This window comes from Geotrypetes seraphini, chromosome 19, assembly GCF_902459505.1.
Source record: "Geotrypetes seraphini chromosome 19, aGeoSer1.1, whole genome shotgun sequence".
Taxonomy (NCBI): domain Eukaryota; kingdom Metazoa; phylum Chordata; class Amphibia; order Gymnophiona; family Dermophiidae; genus Geotrypetes; species Geotrypetes seraphini.
The window spans coordinates 24,777,743-24,804,070 of NC_047102.1; the positions used below are offsets into that span (position 1 = coordinate 24,777,743).

Sequence of the window (26,328 nt, forward strand, 5' to 3'; positions counted from 1 at the left end):
GATAGAAGATTACTGCACAGGTCCTGGACCTGTTGGGCCGCCGCGTGAGCGGACTGCTGGGCACGATGGACCTCGGGTCTGACCCAGCAGAGGCATTTCTTATGTTCTTATGTTCAATCTGTACCGCACACATTGTTTCCGGCTCCTCTCATATAGCAGAGGAATACAGAACCCCCACAGTTTTTGCTTTCTGCAAACAAACCGTGCAGAAGTGTTTCTGATCTGCTCTGCTATTACGTTCCTTTCTGTTTCCTGATTTTATATTGTAAACCACTTTGCTACTTTTTGTAAAAGGGAGTATATAAAGAATAATAAACCATAAATCATAAACTTGAAGACGGTCTCCCTTCACATAATGCACAGATTAAACACTTGGCACTTGCACTTCTGTTTGTATGCTAAGCAATAGGGAAATTTACATGCATTTCTTAGCATATTTTTTGTTATTCACAGAAAAAAGATTAATAACTGTAATAGAGAATGTATATGTGATACTGTGCTCTAATTTTCAATAAACTAAGGCCCTCATTTACAAATGTGCATTAAAGCATATTAATGCAATTTAATGAAAATAAATAATAAGACAAATTATTTTCACTGGGGCCTATTATTGTCTATGTGCTTAACTCAAATTAACATTCAGTTAATATGTATTACGTTTTGTTAACTGTTTAACATGAGTTAGTAAATGTACCTGCATGGTGTCTGTGTGTTCTTGAAGCATTAACACTATTTATCTCAATAGTGTTATATTTGAAGGTGCTTAATGTTGGAGAAAATAACCACTGCATCAAATCTTAAATACCCCCTGCATCTCCCAAAGGAGGATAATTGATCAGAAACATCTAAAGGACAAATCTTATTTGCTTACTGGATTTAGTTCAGCATTTGTTTTCTCTTCTGTTTCCTGTAGGGGGAAGCACAGATTAAATCAGGAATCATTCCTGTAAAGCTCTGATTCCCAAAAGAATCTTGTCATTCACTCTTGGCATCAAGGGCTTCCAGATTTGTGACTCATCTGGATAATCTTTCTGTAGCTCAAAATTTTAGTTTTTTTTCCCCCCACCAATACATGAATTCTTCCAACCTGCTGGATCCATATTTTCAAGGGAAGTTCATCTGGTGTGTGCCAACGTTAAGATATTGGGGCCGATGCAATAGGAATGGGGGATTTATTTATTAATCACCATAGTTCAAGGCAGTGTGCATGCACTATATACAGTAATACTATACATACAAGACAACAGGGATAAGCAGTAGTCAATACCCCAAAGCATTTTTGTAACTCAGTCTTCCGTTGTTTCTGAAATTCAGAAATCTCCACAACAGCCTTCAGTTCATCTGGTAAGGCATGCCCTTTTTGAGATTTATAGAACAGAAATTTTGTAACATGAATGACCTACAATTTGCCCATTCAATAAAAGGAATCATAAGTGACTTCTAAAGGTGGATGGATAGAGGTAAACCACTGTGACAGCGTAACTAAGCAATTCCTTGGTATCCGGACCAATTCATGTCTGAACTGGTCTGGAGAGAGATCAAGGAATTGTTTAGTTATGCTGTCACAGTGGTTTACCGCCTATCAGCAGATGGAGACTGAGAATTACTACTAACTTCAAAATGAGCCCATAAGTCTCCTGTGCAGCCTACAGCCAACCAGTATTTCTCAGTCTCCAGCAGATAGTAGATGTGTATGTCCCGTGAGTTGTGATCTAATGAGGCAGGTTCTAAAGGAGGGGCTTTCTTGGGGGTCCCAGGAGTATCCCTTCTTGAAGTTCTGGCTTCCAAAATTAAAAAACACCCCAAAACAAAAGTATTCATCAGAAATTAATCATTATTTCGCTGCTTCAGAAGTCAGTTCCTTGAAGGCAGAGGGTCTTTGTGGCCTATTCCTTTGGCCTTGGGTGTCTCACACCTGTGGTTGCAGTGACCCTTATGCAACTTGATGCAGAGGTTTTGTGCCTTGATTTCTCTTTTCTTGGGGTGGTGGAGGCAGAGATAGCAGAGGCACTCTCTAAAATTAAAAGGGAATAGATTCTGTACAAATGTAAGGAAGTTCTTCTTCACCCAGAGAGTGGTAATAAACTGGAACGCTCTTCCGGAGGCTGTTATAGGGGAAAACACCCTCCAGGGATTCAAGCCAAAGTTAGACAAATTCCTGCTGAACCAGAACGTACGTAGGTAAGTCGACTCAGTTAGGGAACTGGTCTTTGACCTAAGGGCCACCGCGGGAGCGGACAGCTGGGCATGATGGACCACAGGTCTGACCCAGCAGCGGCAATTCTTATGTTCTTATAGAAAGAGGATGCAATTAAAATATGGCTAGTGATATGTTGGGTAGGAGTGGTGCTTATTCGGCAGCTCTACTAGATGGTAACTAAGAACAGTGCTGAACAAACCTCTATGGTTGTGTTCTGTAAATGACGAGAGTGATGGATGAGAGTGGGTATTGATGGCATCTCCAATAGTTGGAAAATAAGGCCAGTACCGGGCAAACTTCTGCAGTCTAGGCCCATAAATTGCAAAAGATGGATGTTGATTAAGCCTGTGTATTTTATTTCACTTTGATGTCATATGTCATCAGTGGGTGCTGTGCATCTCAAGGGGGGAGGGAAAGACATATTAATGTTGAAGTTGGTGAGTTAAGTGTTAGCAATGTTGTTGGTTTTAGCATATATTGTTCCAAGATGGTGCCATTTATACCTGCTTATATGTGGTTGGTATGGTGGTAAATTGCCATCTGCCCTGTTCATAATACCATTGCTTAATTATGAAGGACTGTAATCTGCACGGAGTGGCAGATGCGACTCTGGCCATCATGTTGGGCAGACTAGATGGACGTGCAGGTCTTGATGTACCGTCATTTGCTATGTTACCACTTAATTTGTCAAAAACCTTCCAAAAAATAAGTTCATTCAGAGGAAGAATTAGGTTAGAGGAGTGAAAACCTTAAAGCAGCTATTTACTCATAGAATGGATTAGAGCATTCAGTGATAATGTGAATCAAGTAGTTTCAATTAATGTCTGTAAGCGAAATGTAAGACTTTGTATTGATTGAGCATTTGGCCACTGAAGTTCTATAGTAAGCATCTTTCTTTAAACACTACTTACAGTTATGTGGCATTTAAAATACAAAGTGACAAACCAAATACAGTATAAAAATTTTAGTTTACAGGTTATTAAAACTTGATATACTGCCAGTACAGATTAGGCGGTTTACCAAAATTTAAGATATTTAAAAAAGAAAAAGTATGCCATGGTCTTTTGATAGAACAGAACTAACTCATATACTCCTAAAGAGAGAGAAGAAAAGTGCCTTATTCTCCTCCTTAGGTTCAGGGTCTGTTGTGAGCTAGGATTACATTTAAAGAATGACACGGGGACAAATTTTTCCCCGTCCCCACGGGAACTCATTTTCCCATCCTTCTGAGTTCTTTTCCTGTCCCTGTTCCATTCCTGCAAGCTTCATCCTCATCTGTACAAGCCTCAAACACTTTAAAATCATCAGTGTTTTGAGGCTTGTGCGGTTAAAGCAGAGCTTACAGGAATGGGACAGGGAAATTGAGTTCCTACGAGGACAAATTTGTCCCTGTGTCATTTTCTAATTGTATTACTTTAATGGAAGACTCCTAGATAGAATTAGAGACTGTTTATTTTTCAGCTATGCTAAATAGATGCAACCAATTACCTAGATATTTGGGTTTTTGTTTCAAACAGATTGAATGCTTTCTTAATATGCTAAATATTTCACAGTATTGCTGTACTCATTCTGGTAGTACTGTAATGGCAGAGGGGTGATAATATCAGCCTGTTTCATCTTTTCATTATAAACATACAGTAATGTGAAAGATTTCCCGCTTCCTGATTTCCCTTATTATTGCATTTATGACACATTAAATGGCTTCTGATCTTTCAACAAAATATAATATTAGACAAAGGGAAATTAAGTAAACACACAATATAGTTTTTAAATTATTATCTCAATTATTTAAGGAACAAAGTCCAACACCTATATTATCCATGTGTAAAAGTATTCAGTCAACTGATAGAACACATTTAATTGATAATTAGATTCAGTTGATTAAACACAGCCCTTTTGAATCTAAACTACATATTGAACTATAGAGTAAAGTAGTTGCTGCAAAATTTGTACAAGAACACTATGGTATAATCAAAGAAAATTCCAGAAGAGATGAGAAAAGATTTCTTGAAATATATAAATCTGGAAAGGGTTACAAAGCCATTTCTAAAGCTCTGGGACTCCACCAGACCATAGTGAGAGCCATTATGTCCAAAAGGAGAAGACTTGGAACAGTGGTGAATCCTCCCACAAATGACTGGCCTGCCAAAATTACTCTAAGGGCACAGTGACAACTCATCCAGGAAATCACATGTCAGAACAACATCCAAGGAGCTGTAGGCCTCACAAGGAGCTGTTGGTATTCACAACTCCACAGTAAGAAAGAGACTGGGCCAAAACTGGATTTATGGGAGAGGAGCAAGGCAGAAACTGCTGCTATCCAAGAATAACGTCAGTTCTCATCTTGTATTTGCAAAAATATACCTGAATGATCACCAAGCCTTTTGGGATAATGTTCTATGGACAGAAGAGTCAAAAGTGGAACTCTTTGGATAAAACATGACCCATTCTAGCAGGCATAAAGCAAACACAATTCCACAGAGATAATATTATATTGACCATTTGATGGCTTGAGTGATCTCAGTTTTAGCTGGATCCTCACCATTTGCATACCATTTCTTCCTTACTTTCTAGGTCATATTTGAGTGTAGTTGGCAGATTGCAGTTTAGCAGTTATTCAAAGTTCTTCTCCCAGCACCGAAGGTGCTTCAGGCGTGGTTTTGGTAACTCTTTCTGATGCATCTTGGATATTCATAGATGGTTGGCAGTGCTTGCCTGCAAGTGTTCTTATTGTTGAGAAAAATATAGCAACAGCTTTCTATGTCCATGGCAACTTTGTTCCAAAACATCTTCCCTGTCACTTTTCAACTCTTCAAATTCCTTTTGTTAATTCTTTTGCTTTTGTTAGGTTCATAAGTTTAGCAGCACTCCTTGGTTCTATAAGCTCAGGTCTCGTCTAAACTCCATTTCTGTTGCTGCCTTTTTTTCAGCCTTTGGGCAGTCTACTATCATGATGTCAGTTAATGGACTTTCTGGTTCCTCAATGTCATCTGAAGTGCAGAGAGCCCCAAAATTATCAGTAAGTTCAATTGGAATTGTTATGTGGCAAATGCAAAAGTAGACCATTCCCTAATCGAGATGGTGGTTGATGATGTGGTACTGCTTTCAGTGTTAGCTTGATTTTGCATCTTAAGAGATGGTGATCATAACCTACTTTCTGCACCAGATAACATTTGAGCATCATTCACAAATGAATGGATACATCAGGAAATAGCATTTAGAGCATGAGAGTACCAGGACAGTTGATGAACTGGCTAATGTCAGACCAAAGTGTTGCAAACAACCAAATATGCAGAAAAACTTAGAAACCTCAGTTCATTATCATTTAGATTTCCACATCCAAATGTGCCTGCTATTTCTTCCCACCCAATGCACAATTTACCAACTTTAGCACTGAGGTTACCTGCTAAGACAAAAGGTCCCCTCTGGGGATTTAATTTATTTAATTTATTCAATTTTCTATGCCATTCTCCGAGAGGAACTCAGAACAGTTTACATGAATTTATTCAGGTACTCAAGCATTTTTCCCTGTCTGTCCCAGTGGGCTCACAATCTATCTAATGTACCTGGGGCAATAGGGGTGGGGGGTTGGGGTGGGGGGATTAGGTGACTTGCCCGGGGTCACAAGGAGAGCAACATGGGTTTGAACTCACAATCAGAGGGTGCTGAAGCTGTATCTTTAACCACGGCACCATACTCTCCCCTTGTATCTTGTAGCTTGGCATAAAATTGGTTTCAAAGAAGGTCTGGATAGATTCCTAGAAGAAAAAGGGATTGGGGGGTATAGATAGGTATAGACCATTGCTCAGACAATGGGCCTGATGGGCCGCCACGGGAGCGGACCGCTGAGCAGGATGGACCTATGGTCTGCCTCAGCAGAGGCAACTTCTTATGTTCTTATGTTCTTATGTTCTTATCACTATTCACGTCTGTTGGAACAAATTGCCATGATGATTTTAATTAGTGTAGTTACGTTAAATGTTGATATGGCAGTGACACTGCTTCAAAGGACATCACCTTGATGAAGGATCTTATACCCCATAAGTGGTACTGTCCACCAGAGATATAGGTGCATGCAGTTGGTTCTGTTCTGGTTGTAACTGACCTTCCCATCGCCTCAAAGTGTACTCCAAAAGAAATTGTATGAATCCAAATTCACATTCCAAGGTATTAAAGTTTGGAATAGCTTACCTTGCCACCTGCATCAACTGAATGTGTATTACAACTTTAGGAAAATGCTGAAGACCCATATGTTCTCTTCGAACCAGTAACTCAAAGGCATAGACATTTGCCCGTATTCTACATATCAAGATTCTTGATCACTGATTGAAATCTTATTGTAAACCACATTGAGTTCGTGTTGAAACTTGCAGTATATAAGAAAATGTATGGTATGGTAAATGTTCTTTAAACCAGATCCGGATACTTACAGTTCAATTAGGATGGCATCATTGATGTTACATTTCAACAGACTACTGCAGATTTGTTCCATTTTGCCCATTTTGAATCGGAATCCAAGACCCAAGAGTTGCTAGATACAGAAAGAGCAGGATAACGGAGTTACAGATCAATGCAAAGAAATCCAAATGCAAGACATCAGACATTTCAAAGGTCTGCCTGCTATTCTGTAGTGAGTCAATAGAGCAAGTGAAGGAATATAAATATTTAGAATGATTGATCCCAGCATTGAGAGAAGGATTAGCCTAATGGTTAGTACAGTGACCTGAGAACTCGGGGAACTGGATTTGATTCCCACTGCAACTCCTTGGATAAATCGCCTAATCCTGCATTGCCCCAGGTACAAAATAAATGCTGGCATATAATATGTAAAACACTTTGATTTAAACCACAGAAAGGCAGTACATCAAGTCTCAACCCCTCTCCCTTCCCTACAACTGTTGTTATTGCAGCCAGAATTGGTGGCATCCAAGTAGCCTAAAATGCTAGCTGTAGCAGAAGCACATTGTGTTACACTGAAGACCAATATGAGTGTATTTAATGCCACAGTCATATAAGTCTTTCTATATGCATCATAAACAAGGGCGTTGCTAGCTGAAGACTTGTGTAAGCTGGAAAGTTCTTGCAACATTAGCTTAAATCAAATAAACTATCAAACAAGCTAAAATAAATTCTAATTTAAATAAAATGAATGGATCTCAAACCGCTAAGGTTCATGAAAATATTTCCAAACCTTCAGCACTCATTTCATCATTAGTCAATTTTAAATGGTGCATAAAGTGTCCAATGTGCTCTCCGTAGTCAAACAATGCCCATTGTCTCAAAATTAATAATAAATATAACATTTCAAAAATACAGTAGACACTTGCATTGTGTGTCAGCTCTTGGCATCTTGCAGCTTGACACCATTTGAGACCAATGAAACCATTTGAGACATTTGCAACAAGCAATCTACAGTGGGAGAAAAGATAAGACAATTGCAGCTCCTCTGGTTTAGCCTTGTGTGCAGAATGGAGGCATTATACCTATCAAGTAGTTACTTCAGCGGCATCAACCACCTGACTGGAAGTTTGCAAAAAATGCTCCAAGAAAGACCTATCGCAGGCAGCATAATGGCTCTACCTACTGCTTTGGATGACTGTAGCGGCTCTGGGAGTTCCTTGATAAAGCATTCGCGAAACATGTTGGGCTCCATATCTCTCAGGTCGTGGTTAAAGAAAGCATAAGCTAAGTTTACAAGTTTAATATTACTTATTCCTAAAAAATATGTTAAATACTATTTAAGTTTACTGCTAAAAAAATATATAGCATTTTGAATCAAGGAAACCGGTGAAGATTCATCACCCAATAACTCCCAGCTAAACAACTAATGCAGCAGAGGAGGGAGTGTAACTGAGGCTTTAGATTTGAAAATATGTATTAAGCTAATACAAGTGATATATCCACTCATAGCATATATATTTTTGAGGATCTTACATCTATGAGTAAAATGATTTAATAAAGTTGACCATCTTAATAGGAACAGTAACTAATGGATTGAGCACATGAATTATTTCAAGCTTATTTAATACAATACTGTACATATAACGCTTTTATATTGGATATTTATATATAATTTTGTTTTGATTTGTGCCTGACTAAATTATAACTTCCTAAGAATACCAGCCCCCAAATAACTTTCCTCAGCTCCAGGTCTGCTTGGGACCTGACTCTGCAGGTTCACGCCGCATCATCTGTAGGTTCACACGGCCTGCAGAGGATCGCTGGTCGGCAGTAGCGATCTTAGCAGACCGCCATAGCCTCAGCTGCACGTTCCCTCTGGCATGGTTCTGTACGTCTGAGGAAGGGTGGGACCACGCCAGAGGGAATGTGCAGCTGAGGCTATGGCAGCCTGTTAGGATTGCTACTGCTGACCAGCGATCCTCTGCAGGCCGCGTGAACCTACAGATGATGTGGCATGAATCTACAAATGATGTGGTGCTTGTACCGGCGGGCCAGCTTTAGGGAAATTAGAAATTGTCTGGTGGGCCAAATTTCAGTACTCTAAGGGCCTGATTTTGACATGTCTGATGTATATGCACACACATTATATCTGTGAATTTTTGTCAGAAAATACCACCCTTGGAAGACAAATGACTCACATATATGTATGCTATTATTCTTTAGAAACTACCAAAGTTTTTTTGTGGGGACGAGCAGACTATGGTCAACTTGGAAGAAGCATACAAGAGGGGCAAGTGCGGGAATTACTGGATACTTTTGCTCGCCACTCCTATAATATCCCTTTTTCACTTCCGTGTCTAAAAGGAGCATCTCAGGTAAGGAATTTGACTCTTCTCCTTTATGCAAACTGTAGAATTATTTTGTTTGATCACAGCTGAGTGATGTGTTTGTCTATCAAAGATGCTAACAAACCACTGCTGCTCTCTAATTCTCTCAGACTCCAACTAATTAAACAACATTTCATAGTTCTTGACAGGACAAAAGCCCATATTCTATAAACGGCACTCTGCTAGCGTCTAACTTAAAGTGGAAATAGCCATTTAAACAGGATTAAAAGAGTTTATCAGCGATTGCTTTGTCCTCCTTTAGCGCTCCCTTTATTCCATGGTCATCCAACGGTCCCACCGCTTCCTTCGTGGGTCATGTCCCCTTAATATGTCGAAAGAATGGCTTGAAGTTCTTCGCCTCCTTGGATATTTTTCCCTCGTAGTCTCTTTTGGCCCCTTTTACTGCCTTATGGCACCTGCGTTGATGTTTTTTGTGCTTGTTCCAGTTTTCGTCCATTTTTGACCTTTTCCATTCCTTAAACAAAGTTTTCTTGTCTCTGATCGCTTCCTTCACCTCTACAGTGAGCCACGCCGGTTCTTTGTTCTTTTTTCTCTTGGATCACTTGTTGTTACGTGGTATATATAAATTTTGCACTTTGATGACTGTGTCCTTAAAAAGGCCCATCGAGCTCAGTATCCTGTTTTCAACAGTGGCCAACCCAGGTCAGAAGTACCTGGCAAGATCCCAAAGAGAAAAACAGGTTTTTCGCTGCTTATCCTAAGAATAAGCAATAGCATTCCCGAAGTCCATCTTAATAACGGCTTATGAACTTTTGTTTTAAGATTTTATCCAAACCTTTTTTTAAACCCTGCTAAGTTGACTGTATGATGGCATCTGTCTGGTTTGCTCAAAGTATTTCTTGGTCTATTTTGTAGGCCCCACTTAATTTATAGCTTTCTCAAATTCTCTTTGTTTATGTCCCTGGAAAGCCATTAACATGCCTCTGGCACCATTTCTATGAAGAAATATTTCCGATAGAAGCGTAAATATGAGACTCAGGATTTGTCAGCTAGGGGAAGTGGGACTCTGCCAGAATAAGGGTTACTCAGCCTTCTTCGCTCTGAGCTTGTCAAAATGAATGAGGCAGCAGCACAGCTACAATTAATAGGAATTTGTTTTATCAATTTTTCCATGTTGAGTTCTTTCCAGTAGAGCAGATTTGACAGTATTACTCTGCCTGATTTTATAGGACATAACAGTTTAATCATCTGCCTGCAAAAAAAGTGATTTTAGGACACTGTGGGCCAAATTATGAGGACCCCCCCACCCCCACCTAGGTGAAAAATGGGAGAAAATCTTTAGAAAATCAAAGCTTATTTTGCTGAACATTTTCTCATCTCCAATAACAACAGTTTCAGCCTTTCTAATGTTTCTGTTGCCCTTTTTCTATGTTCAGCTTAGATAACCTGAGCTGAAGCTCTTCTGTGCAAGGTTGTGTTTTGCATGGTAAGGACAATATCATGGGACACAGAACTATAGAGCTCAGCATTTTGAGTGCGGTGTTGCTTATCTGTTTGGTTCAAAGCCATATGCTTAGGGAACACTAACTAATGTTGAGGAATTTGTGGAGAACAGTAGCGATCCCACTATATTATCGGCACTTTAAGTATGCTGGAGGAGCCTCGACCCTGAAGAAGAGCAAGTGAAACATGAACATGTCAGGAGAGGTGCTCCATGAATTAAATTATTGCAGGTGCGCTAGCGTTTTTAGCGCACGCAGGAAATTACCACGCGCTATGCTTCTAGAACTAACGCCAGCTCAATGCTGGTGTTAAGGTCTAGCGCGCACGGCAATGTAGTGCGCGCTATTCCGTGCGTTAAAGCCCTAATGCAGCTTAGTAAAAGGAGCCCTAAGTCTGTAGAGTAAAACTTTAGTAAAACAGAAATTAAAAAGGAAAAATTATTATGTCACTGAGAATGGTATAGAGATCCAGTGACGATAGTGGCTTGTGCAGCATTCGCATGAACACTTGCTAAACAGCCAACCGAGAAGCCCTTTGAGATTTGAAATCATATGCATGCTAAAACTGAGGAGTGAGTAGTTTGTTATATGCTTAGGGTAGACATACCTTTGACTTTTGTACAGACTGAAATATTTTCCTGTCTTCTGAGGACATAGCTACTGCTGCATATGGGTGAAATGAGACAAAGATCTTTCTAATCTGGGTTTTTTTTTAAAGCAGCAGTTGCAATATTATGCTGCTAGTTTTGTGCTCTGTTTAAATCAAATAATCGTCCTTGAAAATAAGCAGAGAAATGGAGCACTGAGATGTTACATTAAATGCTTTTGATTATAACAAAATTTTATTTTATTTTTCCTGGGTAATAAGTGTTACTTCTTAATTGCCTGTGCCGCAAACGTATAGAAAATATCTATCATGCCCTTCAAACTTTGCTTTTGTGCCCAAGATATCGATACTTTGAAATTCACCTTTTTGCAGAGCATTCCAGATTGATTCCAAGCTGAGTAAACTTAGGAAGGTAAGACAATTTTGTTTCTCACTAGGATGGCAGAATTTTCTGCTATAAAATTTCTTAAATTATGTAATTTTTAAAAATATATACATTTAAAAATTTTCAGTGTTATTTGAAAATATATCATATATGAAATATGTTGCAAGAATCTCATACACATTAGTCAAATTTATTGTTTTTATTACCACAATTTTATTTTTCTGTTCTACAGGATGGTACACAGGGGACAAGAGAGCCATGAAGTTTGCTATCTCAAGAATTTGATAGGAACCACTCAAGCAACTGCTACTTCTGCATGGTGGATCTTTCCAAGTGTCAAACTGAGAAGCGTGCATCTGCAGTCACATATTTGGACATTCCTTCATCCATCGCCCCAGTGCCACATTGCCCTGAGCTCCCTGTACCCACTCCCCCAGAGAGAGAGCAGCTTGTCTTCAGAAGAGAGCAGCACGTCAGTGAGTGAGGGAGATGTTGTCGATCCAGCTTACAATATTGATGATACAGCTGACGAGAGTAACCCATACTGTCTAAACCAGTAGTCTCAAACTCAAACCCTTTGCAGGGCAACATTTTGGATTTGTAGGTACTTGGAGGGCCTCAGAAAAAATAGTTAATGTCTTATTAAAGAAATGACAATTTTGCATGAGGTAAAACTCTTTATAGTTTATAAATCTTTCCTTTTGGCTAAGTCTTAATAATAATATTGTAATTTATAGCTAAAGAGATATATGATCAAGAAACTTTTTTATTTTACTTTTGTGATTCTGATAAACATACCGAGAGCCTCAAAATAGTACCCCCGGGCCGCGAGTTTGAGACCACTGATCTAAACCAAAAAGACTTCATTGACTTGATCAGAGATCTTGGTATCAACAAGTCCAATGCCTAGCTTTTGAAATCTAGGCTCAAGCAGTGGAACTTTTTGGATGAAAGTGTGCAAGTCACAGATCAGAGAAAGTGTCGCCAAGCTTTTTCCATCACCTTCACCCCTCAAGATGGGCTCTGCTTCTGTCACAATGTGACCAGTCTGTTTGAGGCAATTGGAATCGCCTGTAACCCAAAGGAGTGGCATCTCTCCATTGACAGCTCACCCAGGAGCATCAACGCTGTGCTGTTTCCATAATGGGAACAAGTACCTGTCTCTTCCACTGGCTCACTCAATGCACCTCAAAGAGGATTGAGAACAGCATGAAGACCATACTAAGTGCCTTGAAGTATGATGATTATGGCTGGGGAGTTCATTGGAGACTTCAAAATGGTGGCATTTCTAATGGGTCTCCAAGGCGGTTTTACCAGATTTCCCTGCTATCTCTGCCTTTGCGATAGCAGGGACACAAAGGCGGGACTGGCCACAGTGGACTGAGCTTTCTGTGTGGAGAAACATAGTCAAATAGGAATCACTTGTGGACCCCTGGAAGATTTGGATGACACCACTGCACATCAAATTGGGCCTAATGAAACAACTTCTAGATAAGGAGATACTAGCTTTCAAGTACCTTCAAGACATCTTTCCTAATCTGTCTGAGGCAAAGCTGGTGTCTTCGTAGGACCACAGATAAAGAAGATCCTGGAGTGTATGGAATTTCTCAGGAAGCTATTTAAGTTGCAGTGGTTTGAGGATTTCTGGGCAATCATAAGACCAAAAACTACATGGAGTTGGTTAAGAATCTGATGAAGAATTACAGCAAAATGGGCTATAGGATGTTTCTCAAAGTCCATGTCCTTGATGCTCATCTTAAGACATTCAAGGAGAACATGGGAGCATACTTGGAGGAACAAGGTGGTCGCTTCTGCCAGTATATATTGGATTTCAAATGCCGCTACCAAGGACAATATAATGAGAACACATTTGGGGGCTGATTCGTGAGTGACTTACAATTTAATCGCAAATCTCGAAAAACTACTCACTTCTAAATCTTTGTATAACTTAAATATAAATACGTTAATTGTGATTCATATGTTGTTTTTTATGACTTTAAAAGAACGAAAAGATGAAAATTCAGCATTTCCATGTTTTAAATAGTTAAATTGCAAAATTTGATTATCCTGGTCACAAAAGCAAAGTTTTAGGGAAATAACAGATATTTTCAGTTAGGAAATTACATTTAGAGGGGCATTTTTGATAGTGAGTCTAAGTCTGACTTTGTGTGCATTTACCACTAGATGTCCAAAGTCAGATATGGAAAAGCAGCTATTTTTGAACGTCCTGGACATCCAAAATTTTTTCTGGAAATCACTTACTTGGCCATTTTGGCCAACAAGATGTCTAAGTTTTTGTGCCATTTTCAACCACAGATGCTTCCAAGCATTAAAATGCAGACCATTTGGATGTGAGAGGGGCCAGTATTGTAATGGACTGGCCACACAGACATACCAACAGAGTGGTGGAGCACCTTAGAGATTACTGCTGTGAACTTCACATAAAGGGTGCCAGATGTACATTTTACCCAAACCCCCTTATAATTTATGATGAGCCCTCCAAAACTCCTCTTATACACACCTGTCTCCTAACCAGTGTTCCCTCTAAGCGGGCGGGTGTTGTGAGCAAACTTTTTTCACCGTGAGCCAAAAATATCGGGCGCCAGCAAGTTATGAGCCAACTCGCCCGATTCTCCTCTCGCCGCCCTGCCATCTGCCGTACGCCTCTTCCGATCGTGCGCTGTGACGAGAAACGTGTGCGCTGCGATGTAATATTTTGTGCGCCAGCGCACGCCAGCGCAGCTTAGCGGGAACACTGGTTCAAATGGTTTTATTTATTTCCCCAAATTTATTTTTGTTATACGCATTGAAAATATTTGATATTGCGTTTAAATCAAAATCTCAATAAACTTGAAACGAGTGCCCGTGAGATTGTGGGAGGGTTAAATACTCAAAACTTAGAAGTTTTTGCTACGCCAGCTTTCTGGTATCTTTACATACAGTGGCGTACCTAGCATATGTAACATCCGGGGCCCATCATTTTTTGGCACCCCCCCCCATCTGTAAGAAAAACATGATTTTTAGTAACAAACCACACGTCACACATGAGTACCTAGGAAAAGGCAGCATCTTACATATTGCAGTGAGCAGTACATCAATACACCCATTGTAAAACTAAACAAGCCAGACCAGCACAGATCAATCCTACACCGTCAATCCTAACAGAAAACCATGTCTTTCGAACACACAGAACACAGAAAACACCTTCGCCTAGTAAGGAATATGTAATCACAAACTAACCCCTCCCTCTTTTACAAAACTGTAGTGTGGATTTTAGCTACGGAGGTAACAGCTCTGATGCTCATAAAATTCTGAGCATCAGAGCTGCTACCACCAAGGCTGGTGCTAAAAACGCTTCACAGTTTTGTAAAAGGGGGGATAAAATAAAAATACATAGACAAAGGTTAAATTGAACCAGCAAGAAGCTGGACTCTGCATACAATGCTTCACAGAAACAGTGACACATGTCTCCTAAAGCAATAAATAAATAGAAATTTTTTTCTACCTTTGTCTTCTGTGGTTTCTCCTTTCCTCATCTTCTTGTAACTCTCTTCCTTCCATTCACTGTCTGCCGTCTCTCTTCCCCTATATGGCATCTTCTCTCCTTCTATGCCCCTTCCAGAAACTGTATGCCTCCCCCTTCCCTCTCTCCTTTCACCCCATTGGTCTGGCATCTCTCTCCTCGCCTTCCCTCTCCCACACCTCTCCTCATAGTCTGGTATCTCCCCTTCCCTGATTCTCTGGCATCTCTCTCCTTTCCTTTTCTTCCATCTTTCGTTCCCCCTCCATGCTCTCACATCTCCCCCTTCCTTTTCCCTTAGACTGGCATACCTTCCTCCTATGCTCCAAGCCCTGGCATCTCCTTTAATTCCCTCCCTCATCTTCCTTCTCCCTCCAGCTGGGTACCGCAACACTCTTCCCTGCAGCTCTGCACTTCCCCACAATTGCCATGCTTCGGTTCCTCTTCTTCCTTCCTTCCTCCCCCCCCCCCCCCCGCGGGACCCTGCGGCACCATCAACTCTTACTCCCTCTAATGTCGGCCCTGCAGCTCCAGACTTCCTCGCACCTTCTCCCCTCCCCCTTTGGATCGCTATTATTTTAAATGTTATAGCCGCGGAGCTGTATCCATCAGTGGAGATGTCTAACCTCGGCCTGCCCCGGAACTCTTACTGCAGCAGCCGCCCGTCTAGGCAGGAACAGGAAGTCACTGTTGCAGTAAGAGTTCCGGGGCAGGCCGAGGTTAGACATCTCCACTGATGGATACAGCTCCGCGGCTATAACATTTAAAATAATAGCGATCCAAAGGGGGAGGGGAGAAGGTGCGAGGAAGTCTGGAGCTGCAGGGCCGACATTAGAGGGAGTAAGAGTTGATGGTGCCGCAGGGTCCCGCGGGGGGGGGGGGGGGGAGGAAGGAAGGAAGAAGAGGAACCGAAGCATGGCAATTGTGGGGAAGTGCAATCCCCCCAATGCGTCCCCTTACCTTACCTCCCCTTACCTTTGCGACGCGTGTGTGCGCTGTGAAGAGAAACTTTGCGCTGCGATGTAATATTTTGTGCGCGCGCGCAGGCCAGCACACCTTAGCGGGAACACTGCTCCTAACCCAATGGCCCTTAATGCTGCAGGTGGCATCTATATGGAAGCAGAGTAGGATTTTGGTGGCCTCACACTTTCTTCCATAAATGTAGTGGTTAGAGTGTCTTATGGGCCTGGGTCTCTATGGCCCATTAGCCCATCCACCAGGCTACTTAAGACACCTGTGTGCAGCCCAACTAGGCTTTCCCATACCAGATGCTATTATTTTACAGGCAGGTATTTACTCCTTAAATAGGATATTTTAGTGGTGGGAGGGGGGTCTGTGAGCATTAGGGGGAGTGTGGGGAGTCATGCATTAATGCATGCAGTGGTCATCTGCTCAGTTTGGGTACCTTTGGGGCATTTAGACATCTAAAACAGGTCTAACTCCGAGCATCTAGGACATCTTTTTATTTAAAAAATTTCTTCTTCGCTTAGTACCTAAGCGGATTACAAGTAAACACACATATTCAAGTATATACTGACATAATATAAAGATAACATAGCCTCATCAATCCAACACACAACTAGTAAAATAGCATACAGCCAATGAAAGCATTCTCTGCACAAAAGCGTAAAGCTTTGATTATCGCCTCAGCCTCACCAATGCCTGCCCATAACACGCCTCCCAACACAGCCCTTTGAGCGGTGGGTTTTGAAAATTGGCACTTGGACATCCTGACTATTAGGACATCCAGGTGCCGACTTAGGCAGGTTTTTGAGCCCCTTACTGCCCAGGAACAAAAATCATGTTACAAAGTGTAAGTAAGGTGCCATCGATTCACGTTCAAGTCCTAGCAACTTGATGAATTACAGATCTAAAAAGAAATTGGTTTTGTGCTAGTCTGGTAAGGTCCTCCAGCACTATCCTAATGGTTGTTTTCAACGTGTCCAGCCATCTGGTTGCAGGTTGCCCTCTTCGCCTAATTCCCTCGATCTTCCCAGACATGATGTCCTTCTCTGGGGATCTCTCTTTTCTGATGTTGTGACCAAAATAAGAAACATAGTGTATAATTAGCCTAAATACGTTACGTTTCCCAATGTGCAAAACAAATATGTGTTGGAGAGCCAAGTAGATGTCCATCCTGAGTTTATCTGGCCAAAAGTAGGAGGTGCAGGGTCTACATTTTTCTTTCCAGTGGCTGGTAAAGGAAACCCTGCAGTGCACAAGAAACAGGGATGGAGGCACGGACTGGACTATAGGAGATGTAATACCTGTCCCCAGAGTTAGGTCCAGAGCACTGCAGTACCAGCAGAATCCTTTACCCATCAGTTCTAAAACTGTTCTAATCTCCCTAAAAGACTAACGGGGAAAGAGCATGGACTATCAGTCCCAGAATGCCCCAGAGTTGCAGCAAGACAAACTAGGCCTGGAGTGAGTAGGCTAATTAGCCCAAATGTTTTTCCTAAGCAGCAAACAAAAGGGAAGAGGCAGGAACTACCAAACCCAGCATACCCCAGGGTTGGAGCAGGTTAGCTCAATCAGCTCAGATGCAAGCAGTTGCAATCAGCCCAAAACAACCCTGAGAGTGAATAGCCTGAGCCAGGGGAGCTCAGGTGATGGGAATGCTAATCAATCCCAGAGAACTGAAAAGGGAGTTTTTAGGAGGAAGCAGGGAGCTCATCCAGGGAAACTTATCCCAGCTCCCAACTACAGACTGAAGGAACCTGAAGAAAGTCTACTCCAGCACAGGGTTGGAAAGCAGCAAGTGGTCACCCCACCAAAGGCTCTAATTTTGATACTGGTTTTTGTGAGGAAGTTATAATGGAGCCAGAAGTTGGGGAATCCCCAGAGACCTGCAGCATGAAGTTTGCAGAATGTGGGGGAGGGGTGAACCTAGAACAGACATGGGCAACTCTGATCCTCAAGGGCTGGAATCCAGTCGGGTTTTCAGGATTTCCCCAATGAATATGCATGAGATCTATTTGCATGCACTGCTTTCAATGCATATTCATTGGGGAAATCCTGAAAACCCGATTGGATTCCGGCCCTCGAGGACCGGAGTTGCCCATGTCTGACCTAGAAGATATGGAGGTCAGCTAAATGCTGCCAGTGCTGGACCAGAGCTTGCTGAATAGAGAAATAAGTTGGGATTGTTTTCTCTGCTGAAAGTGTTTCTGGAACTGATTAAAACCCAGATATTGGTTTTGAACTGTGGTTTCCTTCTGTTTGTAAATCTCAGGCTTGGGGTAGAGTTTCTATTCTTCTTATGTTGTCCCCCAAGCACTTCTAATTGGACACTGGGCACAAGAGCTTAATTTGTTTTGGTTTTCTCATTGTTCATGATTTACCTGTTTTTTTCTACTGTGGGACAAAAACCAGAAGCAGCAGAAAGAATGACTGTATGGAATTTTGTATGATATGTTTTTGTGCGCCATTCTTGAAAACTTATAAAACTATAATAAGTGCTGAACTTTGTAAATCAATAAAGCACATTTTCTTTTTCCACTTTAAACACCTGTGTGTGGGCTGCCTTTACTCCTCTCCACCTACTCCAGGCCTCACCGCTCGGCCGAGGCTCATGTGCTCCAGGTAAAGCCCCAGCTAGGGCCACACCCGGTCACAATGTATCCCATATAAATTTAGGATTACATATTAGGTGTTTCAGTGTACAGTAGACTCTCGGTTAACTGCACCCATGGGGATTGATAGATGCTGGATAAATGTAGTTTCTGGTTGTTTGAGAGCTACTATTAAAAATAGGCCTAACTAATACTATACCCCATACTATGCAATACCATAAACTGTTAACAGACAAACTACCGGACATGTGGTAGGCAAAGCGTGGGCGTACTCAAATGTGACGTGCCAAGTTTACACTTAAATTTCCTCCAGAAATTGATTTTATTTTCATTTTTATTTAAAGTATTGCAGTATTTACATTACATTACATTACATGAGTGATTTTTATTCCGCTTGTACCTTGCGGTTCAAAGCGGATTACATAAGAAGAGAACTGGACATTTCCAGGAGGGTACATGACATTGGAGAATACAGATTGAGGGTATAGACTTAATAACATTGGAAGATAAATCAGGTTGCTTGAGTTCCAGTTAACGTGTATATGGTGGATACATTGGTTAAAAATTTGATAAAGATATCCAGACAACTTTTGGATTTTTCTTGCTGAATAGTGGGAATGGAACAACACATATCAACCAAGAACGGGTGCACTGGAATAAATTTAAGCAAGTATTGAGCTATAATTCCAAATAACCCCTATAGGTTGATGTTGGGAAAAGACTGGCATTTACCAGTTTTAATTTCTGTTTTTGGCAGTTCTCTGCCAGCCATACTGGTCTTGGTTTTTGCAGTGAGTGTTTTTCATGTGTTATTTGTGATGCTTTAAGCTGAGTCTTGAGGCCCATTGGCTTGTGTACGTCTAGGCCTCTTAAAATGCAGAATTAGGTCAACAGTTGCATTGCATTAAATGAGGTCCAACTGGTTCTGGCAAAATGTCTGATGATTGTGACATTATAAACGGTATGGATAAGCGTGTGCTGCCTGACTGAAATAACTTATGATTCTTTTGCTAAGAGAGATGATCTCAGATTAAGGTGCATTGTGTAGGAGGGGCTTAAAGAATGTCACTTGCAAAACTATGTTGAATAACTCTGCTTTTGTGTGCTGATTCCTTTGGCACAATCTTTGTGATTTTTCAGAGAATTTGGTATCACCAGAATACTACAGTGCACTAGGCAGGACTGTACAGAGGGCTGTGGGAGGAAGGTGGCGGTGGGGCCCCAAAACTGCTTCCCATCCATTGTTTCCTCTTCTTGGCTGTGGCCCAGTGGGTGGAGCAGGGGTTCCTGAGGTTGTGTTGCACAGGGTGTGTCTGTATATGGCCATTTGGTGGAGAATGGGCTGGGGAGGGCTTCAATGGCTGGGAGGGTGTAGATGGGCTGGAGTAAGTCTTAACAGAGATTTCGGCAGTTGGAACCCAAGCACAGTACCGGGTAAGCTTTGGATTCTTGCCCAGAAATAGCTAAGAAGAAAAAATTAAAAATTTAAATTGAATCAGGTTAGGCAGACTGGATGGACCATTCGGTCTTTATCTGCTGTCATCTACTATGTTACTATGGTGCAATTCAGGCTTGGAAAGCTTCTGGCATTACATTACATTTTGACTTCTGTAGCCAGCAATTGGTGAAAATCTGAGCCAAATCTACGTCCTTGTCCATTCACTAACTTACAATGAATAAGGCACAATTTTCTCCTTGGAGGGAGGAATACAGTTGCCCTCCTATCAACTAGCATCTTGTCATAACTCTAACCTCATTGAAAGAAGCTCTGGGTGGCTGCTGTTGTTTTTAGCAGCAAGCACCAGAGCTTTTGAGTTGACGTGTAATGAAAAGTCAAATTACAGCAATAGGGTAAAAAAGAAAAAAATATTGCTGCATTATACTGTGCTGCTCTTACTGTCCTCATAAAATGAATGCCAGTGTGCTCAGATTGATTAAAAATGGTGGTGATGCGTCTAGTTTCATTATTTCCTGGAACACTATGCTTCACTGCCTTGATTTTTTTTTTTTTCACTTGCCCATGAAAATGATTGGATGCTATTATTCTTCTAGAGGTAAATTCATATTTTACGTGTAGAGACTATTTTTGCATTAGGAAAAACTTTTTTTTTTAAACTTTATTTAGTTTTTAATGTCAACAAAAAGTACAATACAATTTACATACAGATAATAATAATCAAATAAGCACTTAAAAACAATTGGAGTCTATACAAAAGATAAAAATTCCCTCCCCCATCCATCATTACCATCAGGAATAATACCAAAACAAAAGATATACCCCCCTCCCGCTCCCACCCTCCCTGGATGTGTGGGTGCAATACAATGGAAAATAAAGATAAAGGGCAACTGTAACAAATCTGTATAAGAAAAACTTTGTATCTGCATCTTGGTAGGTGGAATTTTGCTTTAATAAATTGGTGCCTAGCATGGCCAGTTATTTGTAATAATTGCTTTCCAGTTTTCTAAATAAAGTTTTTAGTAGCCAAAATGTGTTTTTCCCCCTCTGTATTGTTCAAATTTGATCATTGTTTCCATTTTATAAGAGATGGTATTTACTGTTACAGAATGATATATTTATGCCCCTGGAATATAAGGTTGGTGTTTTCAGTTAAGATTGGAGGTCATTTTATGAGGTTTGTGTGTGGCTTTAATAGTATTCATATAATCGATCAACTCCCAAAACATTCACTCAACAAACTTCAATTTTCTTCAGGGGTCTCAGTGATGCCACCCATTCGCGATTCAAAACTTTCATATTCGCTAGGGATTTACACATCTTTTCTTCAATCCCTTCAATACAGAAATTTTTAAAGGACAAAAATATCAGAAATGTCAGCTCAATAGCTCTATTACTTAGCTTTTGGGCAGGGGACCATTCTAACACCGACATGACTCATGTTTTGCAATCCAGATGTATCAAGGTTTGTCCCCTAAGATAAATAAAATCTGCTATTCAGCTCCAAAAAACTTTCAAAATTTTTCCAACATTACTTAACATCAGTCACATATGGGATGAAATGTAAAATATGTGAATGAATGAAGGACAAACTGTAAACGATATTGCAAAGGGCAAACTAGATTGGAACACGACATAATTTAAGTGGAATGATAAACTAAGTATAAAACATAAAATGGCTAAAAAAGTAACAAATGTTTTGAAATGGCAGCATAAGCACATGGCCATTATTTAGGACAGGGATCCCCAAAGTCCCTCCTTGAGGGCCGAATCCAGTCGGGTTTTCAGGATTTCCCCAATGAATATGCATGAGATCTATGTGCATGCACTGCTTTCAATGCATATTCATTGGGGAAATCCTGAAAACCCAACTGGATTCGGCCCTCAAGGAGGGACTTTAGGGACCCCTGATTTAGGAAAATGAAACTGGCCATTTTTTGGCTGCAGTAAAAATGCCCTTAGTGCATGCTAAGGCCACTTTGTACTGCAGCTTAGTAAAAAGACCCCTTTACCGTATTAATTGCAAGTTTCAGACCAATTTTAAAATGGAATCCTTGTCTCCCACCAGCGTTTCAGTAATATACTTATGTGTTTCATTAGAGGTATCTTGTTTGTTCTTTCTTAGGTTCTGGTGGCTGGAGCAGCTTAGCTGACGGTCAACCCTGCTGAGATTTTTCATTTTATTGGAAAAGTTTTTGACGCCAGGATAATGAGGTTTGTAGGTCCATATTGTATTAGTCTGGAAGGACAATCCAGCCGGCTTCATGTTGTGTATGTCAGACTCTATTTGGCACCTGCAGTGCAGTAGCTTCAGTGTAATGAGTCATTAGTCGTGAGGTTCTGTTTTCTGGTTTTTTGTGCAAAGTTATATAGAAGTATTAAAGTAGCCCAATGTTGTTTATGACATTGTCTATGTAATATACACCATCAATCCACAACGGCATATAATAAACTTCAAAGTGCCTAATTTCTAAGTGATCTTTTTTTTCAGATAATACCTTTCTAAGTACCTCTATGGTCTTCCGTTCCAGCCAACCACCAGCCAAATTATTTGAAAGCTTGTTTCTCTTTCTGGCTTTTATTCATCATCAGACCTTAGTTTTTTTTAAAGTGCTTGTGCAAAACATAGAATATAGAGCACAAGCGCTTTAAAAAAAACTAAGGTCTGATGATGAATAAAAGCCAGAAAGAGAAACAAGCCTTCAAATAAAGTGCTTGTGCTCTATATTCTGTGTTTTGTGCAAAATCGATAAACTTTTCTTATACAACTTTAAAACTTTTGTACTTAACTTTAGTTATTTCTTCATTCTTCTTCTTCTTCTTTTTTTTTTAAGTTGTATAAGAAAACTTTATCGATTTTGCACAAAACATAGAATATAGAGCACAAGCACTTAAAAAACAAACAAACTAAGGTTTGATGATGATGAATAAAAGCCAAAATGATATAGAAACACAGTATTAGGTACTGTATTAGTATCCAAAATTCTGCTTGTAGTTCAGAGACAGTATCATAAGTGATTATTTGTGTTTTATTTACTTTTTTAACATTAAATAATAAAATATGATTGCATAGTGGAAGCCACTGCTTGCCGTAGGATCAGTAGCATGGAATGTTGCTGCTGTTTGGGTTTTTGCCAGGTACCTATGACCTGGATTGACCAATGTGGATACTGGGCTAGATGGATTGTTGGGCTGATCCAGTATGGCTAGTCTTATGTTTTTATGTTATGTTGTCATGCTGTTTATATAAGTTAGACCAGGGCTGCCCAAGTCCGGTCCTCGAGATCTACTGGCAGGCCAGGTTTTCAGGATATCCACTATGAATATGCATGAGAGAGATTGGCCTGCACTGCCTTCTTGGTATGCAGGTTCATTGGGGATATCCTGAAAACCTGGCCTGCCAGTAGATCTCGAGGACCGGACTTGAGCAGCCCTGAGTTAGATAAATGCTGTCTAAGGCAGGGGTGTCAAAGTCCCTCCTCGAGGGCCGGAATCCAGTCGGGTTTTCTGGATTTCCCCAATGAATATGCATTGAAAGCAGTGCATGCAAATAGATCTCATGCAGATTCATTGGGGAAATCCTGAAAACCCGACTGGATTCTGGCCCTCGAGGACCGACTTTGACACCTGACATCTTGCTGAATTTTTCCAGCTTCAAATCATACATTTAATTTTTAAGAATACAGTGGATCCACAAAATTGTCTCTTCTTTCCTTTCAAAACACTATGGTACGAAGCTCTATTTTTGTTTTGGACTTTTGAAAACTGGCCTTTAGATATCTATATTGCATGGACATCCAATCTTGATTATGCGAGAGTGAATCAAAAAGGAAAGGCAATTGTTAAATTACGTGATCACTGGAACAGAGCTAGTGAAATGCAAGATATGGACGCGTATATTGCCTGTTGGATAGTTTGTTAACTCACAGTGCAGCACTGAGCCTTTAGTCATGTGGCAGCCACGAGGTCAGAAACATGGACGCTCCATGGCAAGATTGCACCGTTGAAGAAAAACGTGCAGTAGTGAAATTTCTTTGGTCGGAAGGAGTGAAAGCTGTGGAAATTCACCATCTGATATGGACTCAGTATGGACATAGCACCATGAGTCAACAAAAGGTTTATGAGGGGGTAAAAAGTTTTTTTAAAGTGGAAAGAACAGGTATAACCGATGAAAGTCATTCTGCTCACCCCTCAACACTGCACACATATGAGCACATTGACAGGATGAATGCCTTGATTATAGAACAGTGGTTCCCAACCCTGTCCTGGAGGAACACCAGGCCAATTGGGTTTTCAGGCTAGCCCTAATGAATATGCATGAAGCAAATTTGCATGCCTATCACTTCCATCATATGCAAATCTCTCTCATGCATATTCATTAGGGCTAGCCTGAAAACCCGATTGGCCTGGTGTTCCTCCAGGACAGGGTTGGGAATCACTGTTATAGAAGACCGACCGGTAACGGTGTCACAATTGGCTGCAGATTTGGATATGAGCTATGGATTTGCATTTGTCATAATGCTTGATGACTTGGGATACAGGAAAGTCTGCGCATGATGTGTTCCCAAACACATCATGATCTGCACAAGCAACAGCATGTGGAGGTTGCGACCCAGTTCCAGAGACGGTATGAAGATTCTAGAGAGAACTATCACTGGCGACGAGACATGGGTGCATCACTTCCACCCGGAGAGCAAAAGTCAAAGCATGATGAAGTAAAGGAAGCAGTGCTTACCTGGCTTTAGGAGCAGCCAAAAAACTTCTCCGCAGGAATGTAGAAGCTAGTTGAACAATACCAGTTTCCAAGTTTATTAATTTGATATACGGCTTAAAAATTGTCAAAGCGGTGTACAATACATTTTTAAATAAGTATAAAAATTTTGGGATATATAATTAAGATATAAACCAAAACAAGACAGACTGAGACACATAGGAAAGCAGGGTCGTAATAGGAAAGAAAAACATAGAGTCGACACAATGGGAGAAGGAAGTTATGCTCTTACTTAGTTTATTTTAAGGGAAGTAGGTGGTTTAGGATGGAAAGGATATCATATGTCATAGGTGTCCTTAAATAAAAAAGTTTTTAAGTTTGTTTTAAATTTATCAATATTTTCTTCCTATCTTAAATAGAGTGGTAGTGAGTTCCAGGGTGTCAGGTCAAAAGCGCGCCGGGACAAAGGCGCGCGCAGACAATTGAGCGCAGCGCGGAGGCGCGCGCCAAAGAAAATTACTGTTTTTAGGGGCTCCACTTTACTTAATACAGATCGCGCCGCGTTGTGGGGGGTTTGGGGGGTTGTAACCCCCCACATTTTACTGAAAACTTCACTTTTTCCCTGTTTTTCGAGAAAAAGTTAAGTTTCCAGTAAAATGTGGGGGGTTACAACGCCGCCGCAATCTGTATTAAGTAAAGTGGGGGGGCTCCCCAACAAAACCCCCCGTCACAGACTGAAAAGATAACGTTTCTGGGTGATTTCGTAGAAAAAGAGTCTTAAGGATGGAATATGTAAAAGGAATTGATTGCTAGATCTTAGAGTTCTTAATGAGCAGTAGGGGACAAGTAATCTATCAATAAAACTCGGTGTATGCAAAATTTTTGTTTTGAATATAAGCAGTAAGATTTTATAGGTAATTCTATGGGTGATAGGAAACCAATGTGATTTTATTAGAAGGGGTGTCAAATGGTCAAATGTTTTTTGCTTTATGTATTAATTTGACAGCGGTATTTTGAATAATTTATAGTCTTCGAAGTTCTTTGAGTGATTCTGTGATATAGAGAGGTTACAATAGTCCAATTGCGAGATTATTAATGAATGAAGAAGAATGTTAAGGGATGATGGCGGAAAAGTGATATGTTCATTTGCTCACCGTTACTTCTATTAAAGCTGTTAAATGTATTTTGCCTTTACTTTTTCTATTTACCTTCATATATAGCTGGGATATGGATGTCTAGCACTGTACTATGTCCATATGGCAAAAGGGTGTGGTCTTGGCATGTTTTAGGTGGGACTAGGGAGTGGCCAAAATATGAATATTCAACTCCTATCACAGAAGGGAAAGGGACATCCATTGTCTAAAAAGATGAATGTTGTTTAGTCCAGGTTACAGAAAGACACTCTGTTTAAAGCAGCTTTGTCCAGTGGAGGGATCAAGTGAACTTAAAACCAATTAAAACACTTAAGTTGGGCACCAGTAGGCATGATCTGGGTGCCTGCCAGCACCTAACTTTCAGTGACTCTTTTGAGAATCTGGACCTTAGAGTACTTTTCTCTTTTCACAAGATTTTCCGAGTAACGTTGAATCTTCAGTTTCTTAATTATATGAGAAATTGTAATCG

At 40.6% G+C, this 26,328-nt stretch overlaps 1 protein-coding gene across 10 annotated transcripts in view; it reads left to right on the forward strand.

Moving 5' to 3' along the window:
* The window catches only part of SERGEF (secretion regulating guanine nucleotide exchange factor), a 280,295-nt gene that overhangs the window by 63,854 nt on the left and 190,113 nt on the right, over positions 1 to 26,328 (forward strand). For 3 of the 10 annotated variants that reach the window (XR_004537545.1, XR_004537546.1, XM_033927954.1), the window contains exon 9: positions 8,825 to 8,976. Coding sequence is in view for 4 of the 10 variants with exons in the window: in XM_033927954.1 (XP_033783845.1) it covers positions 8,825 to 8,976 (152 nt within the window). In the remaining 6 variants the exon portion in view is untranslated. Of the gene's footprint in view, positions 1 to 5,130; positions 5,220 to 8,824; positions 8,977 to 11,430; positions 11,471 to 11,675; positions 12,089 to 22,119; positions 22,209 to 26,328 lie in introns of those variants that run through there. The other 7 variants (XR_004537549.1, XR_004537548.1, XM_033927956.1 and 4 more) reach the window with 7 other exon arrangements.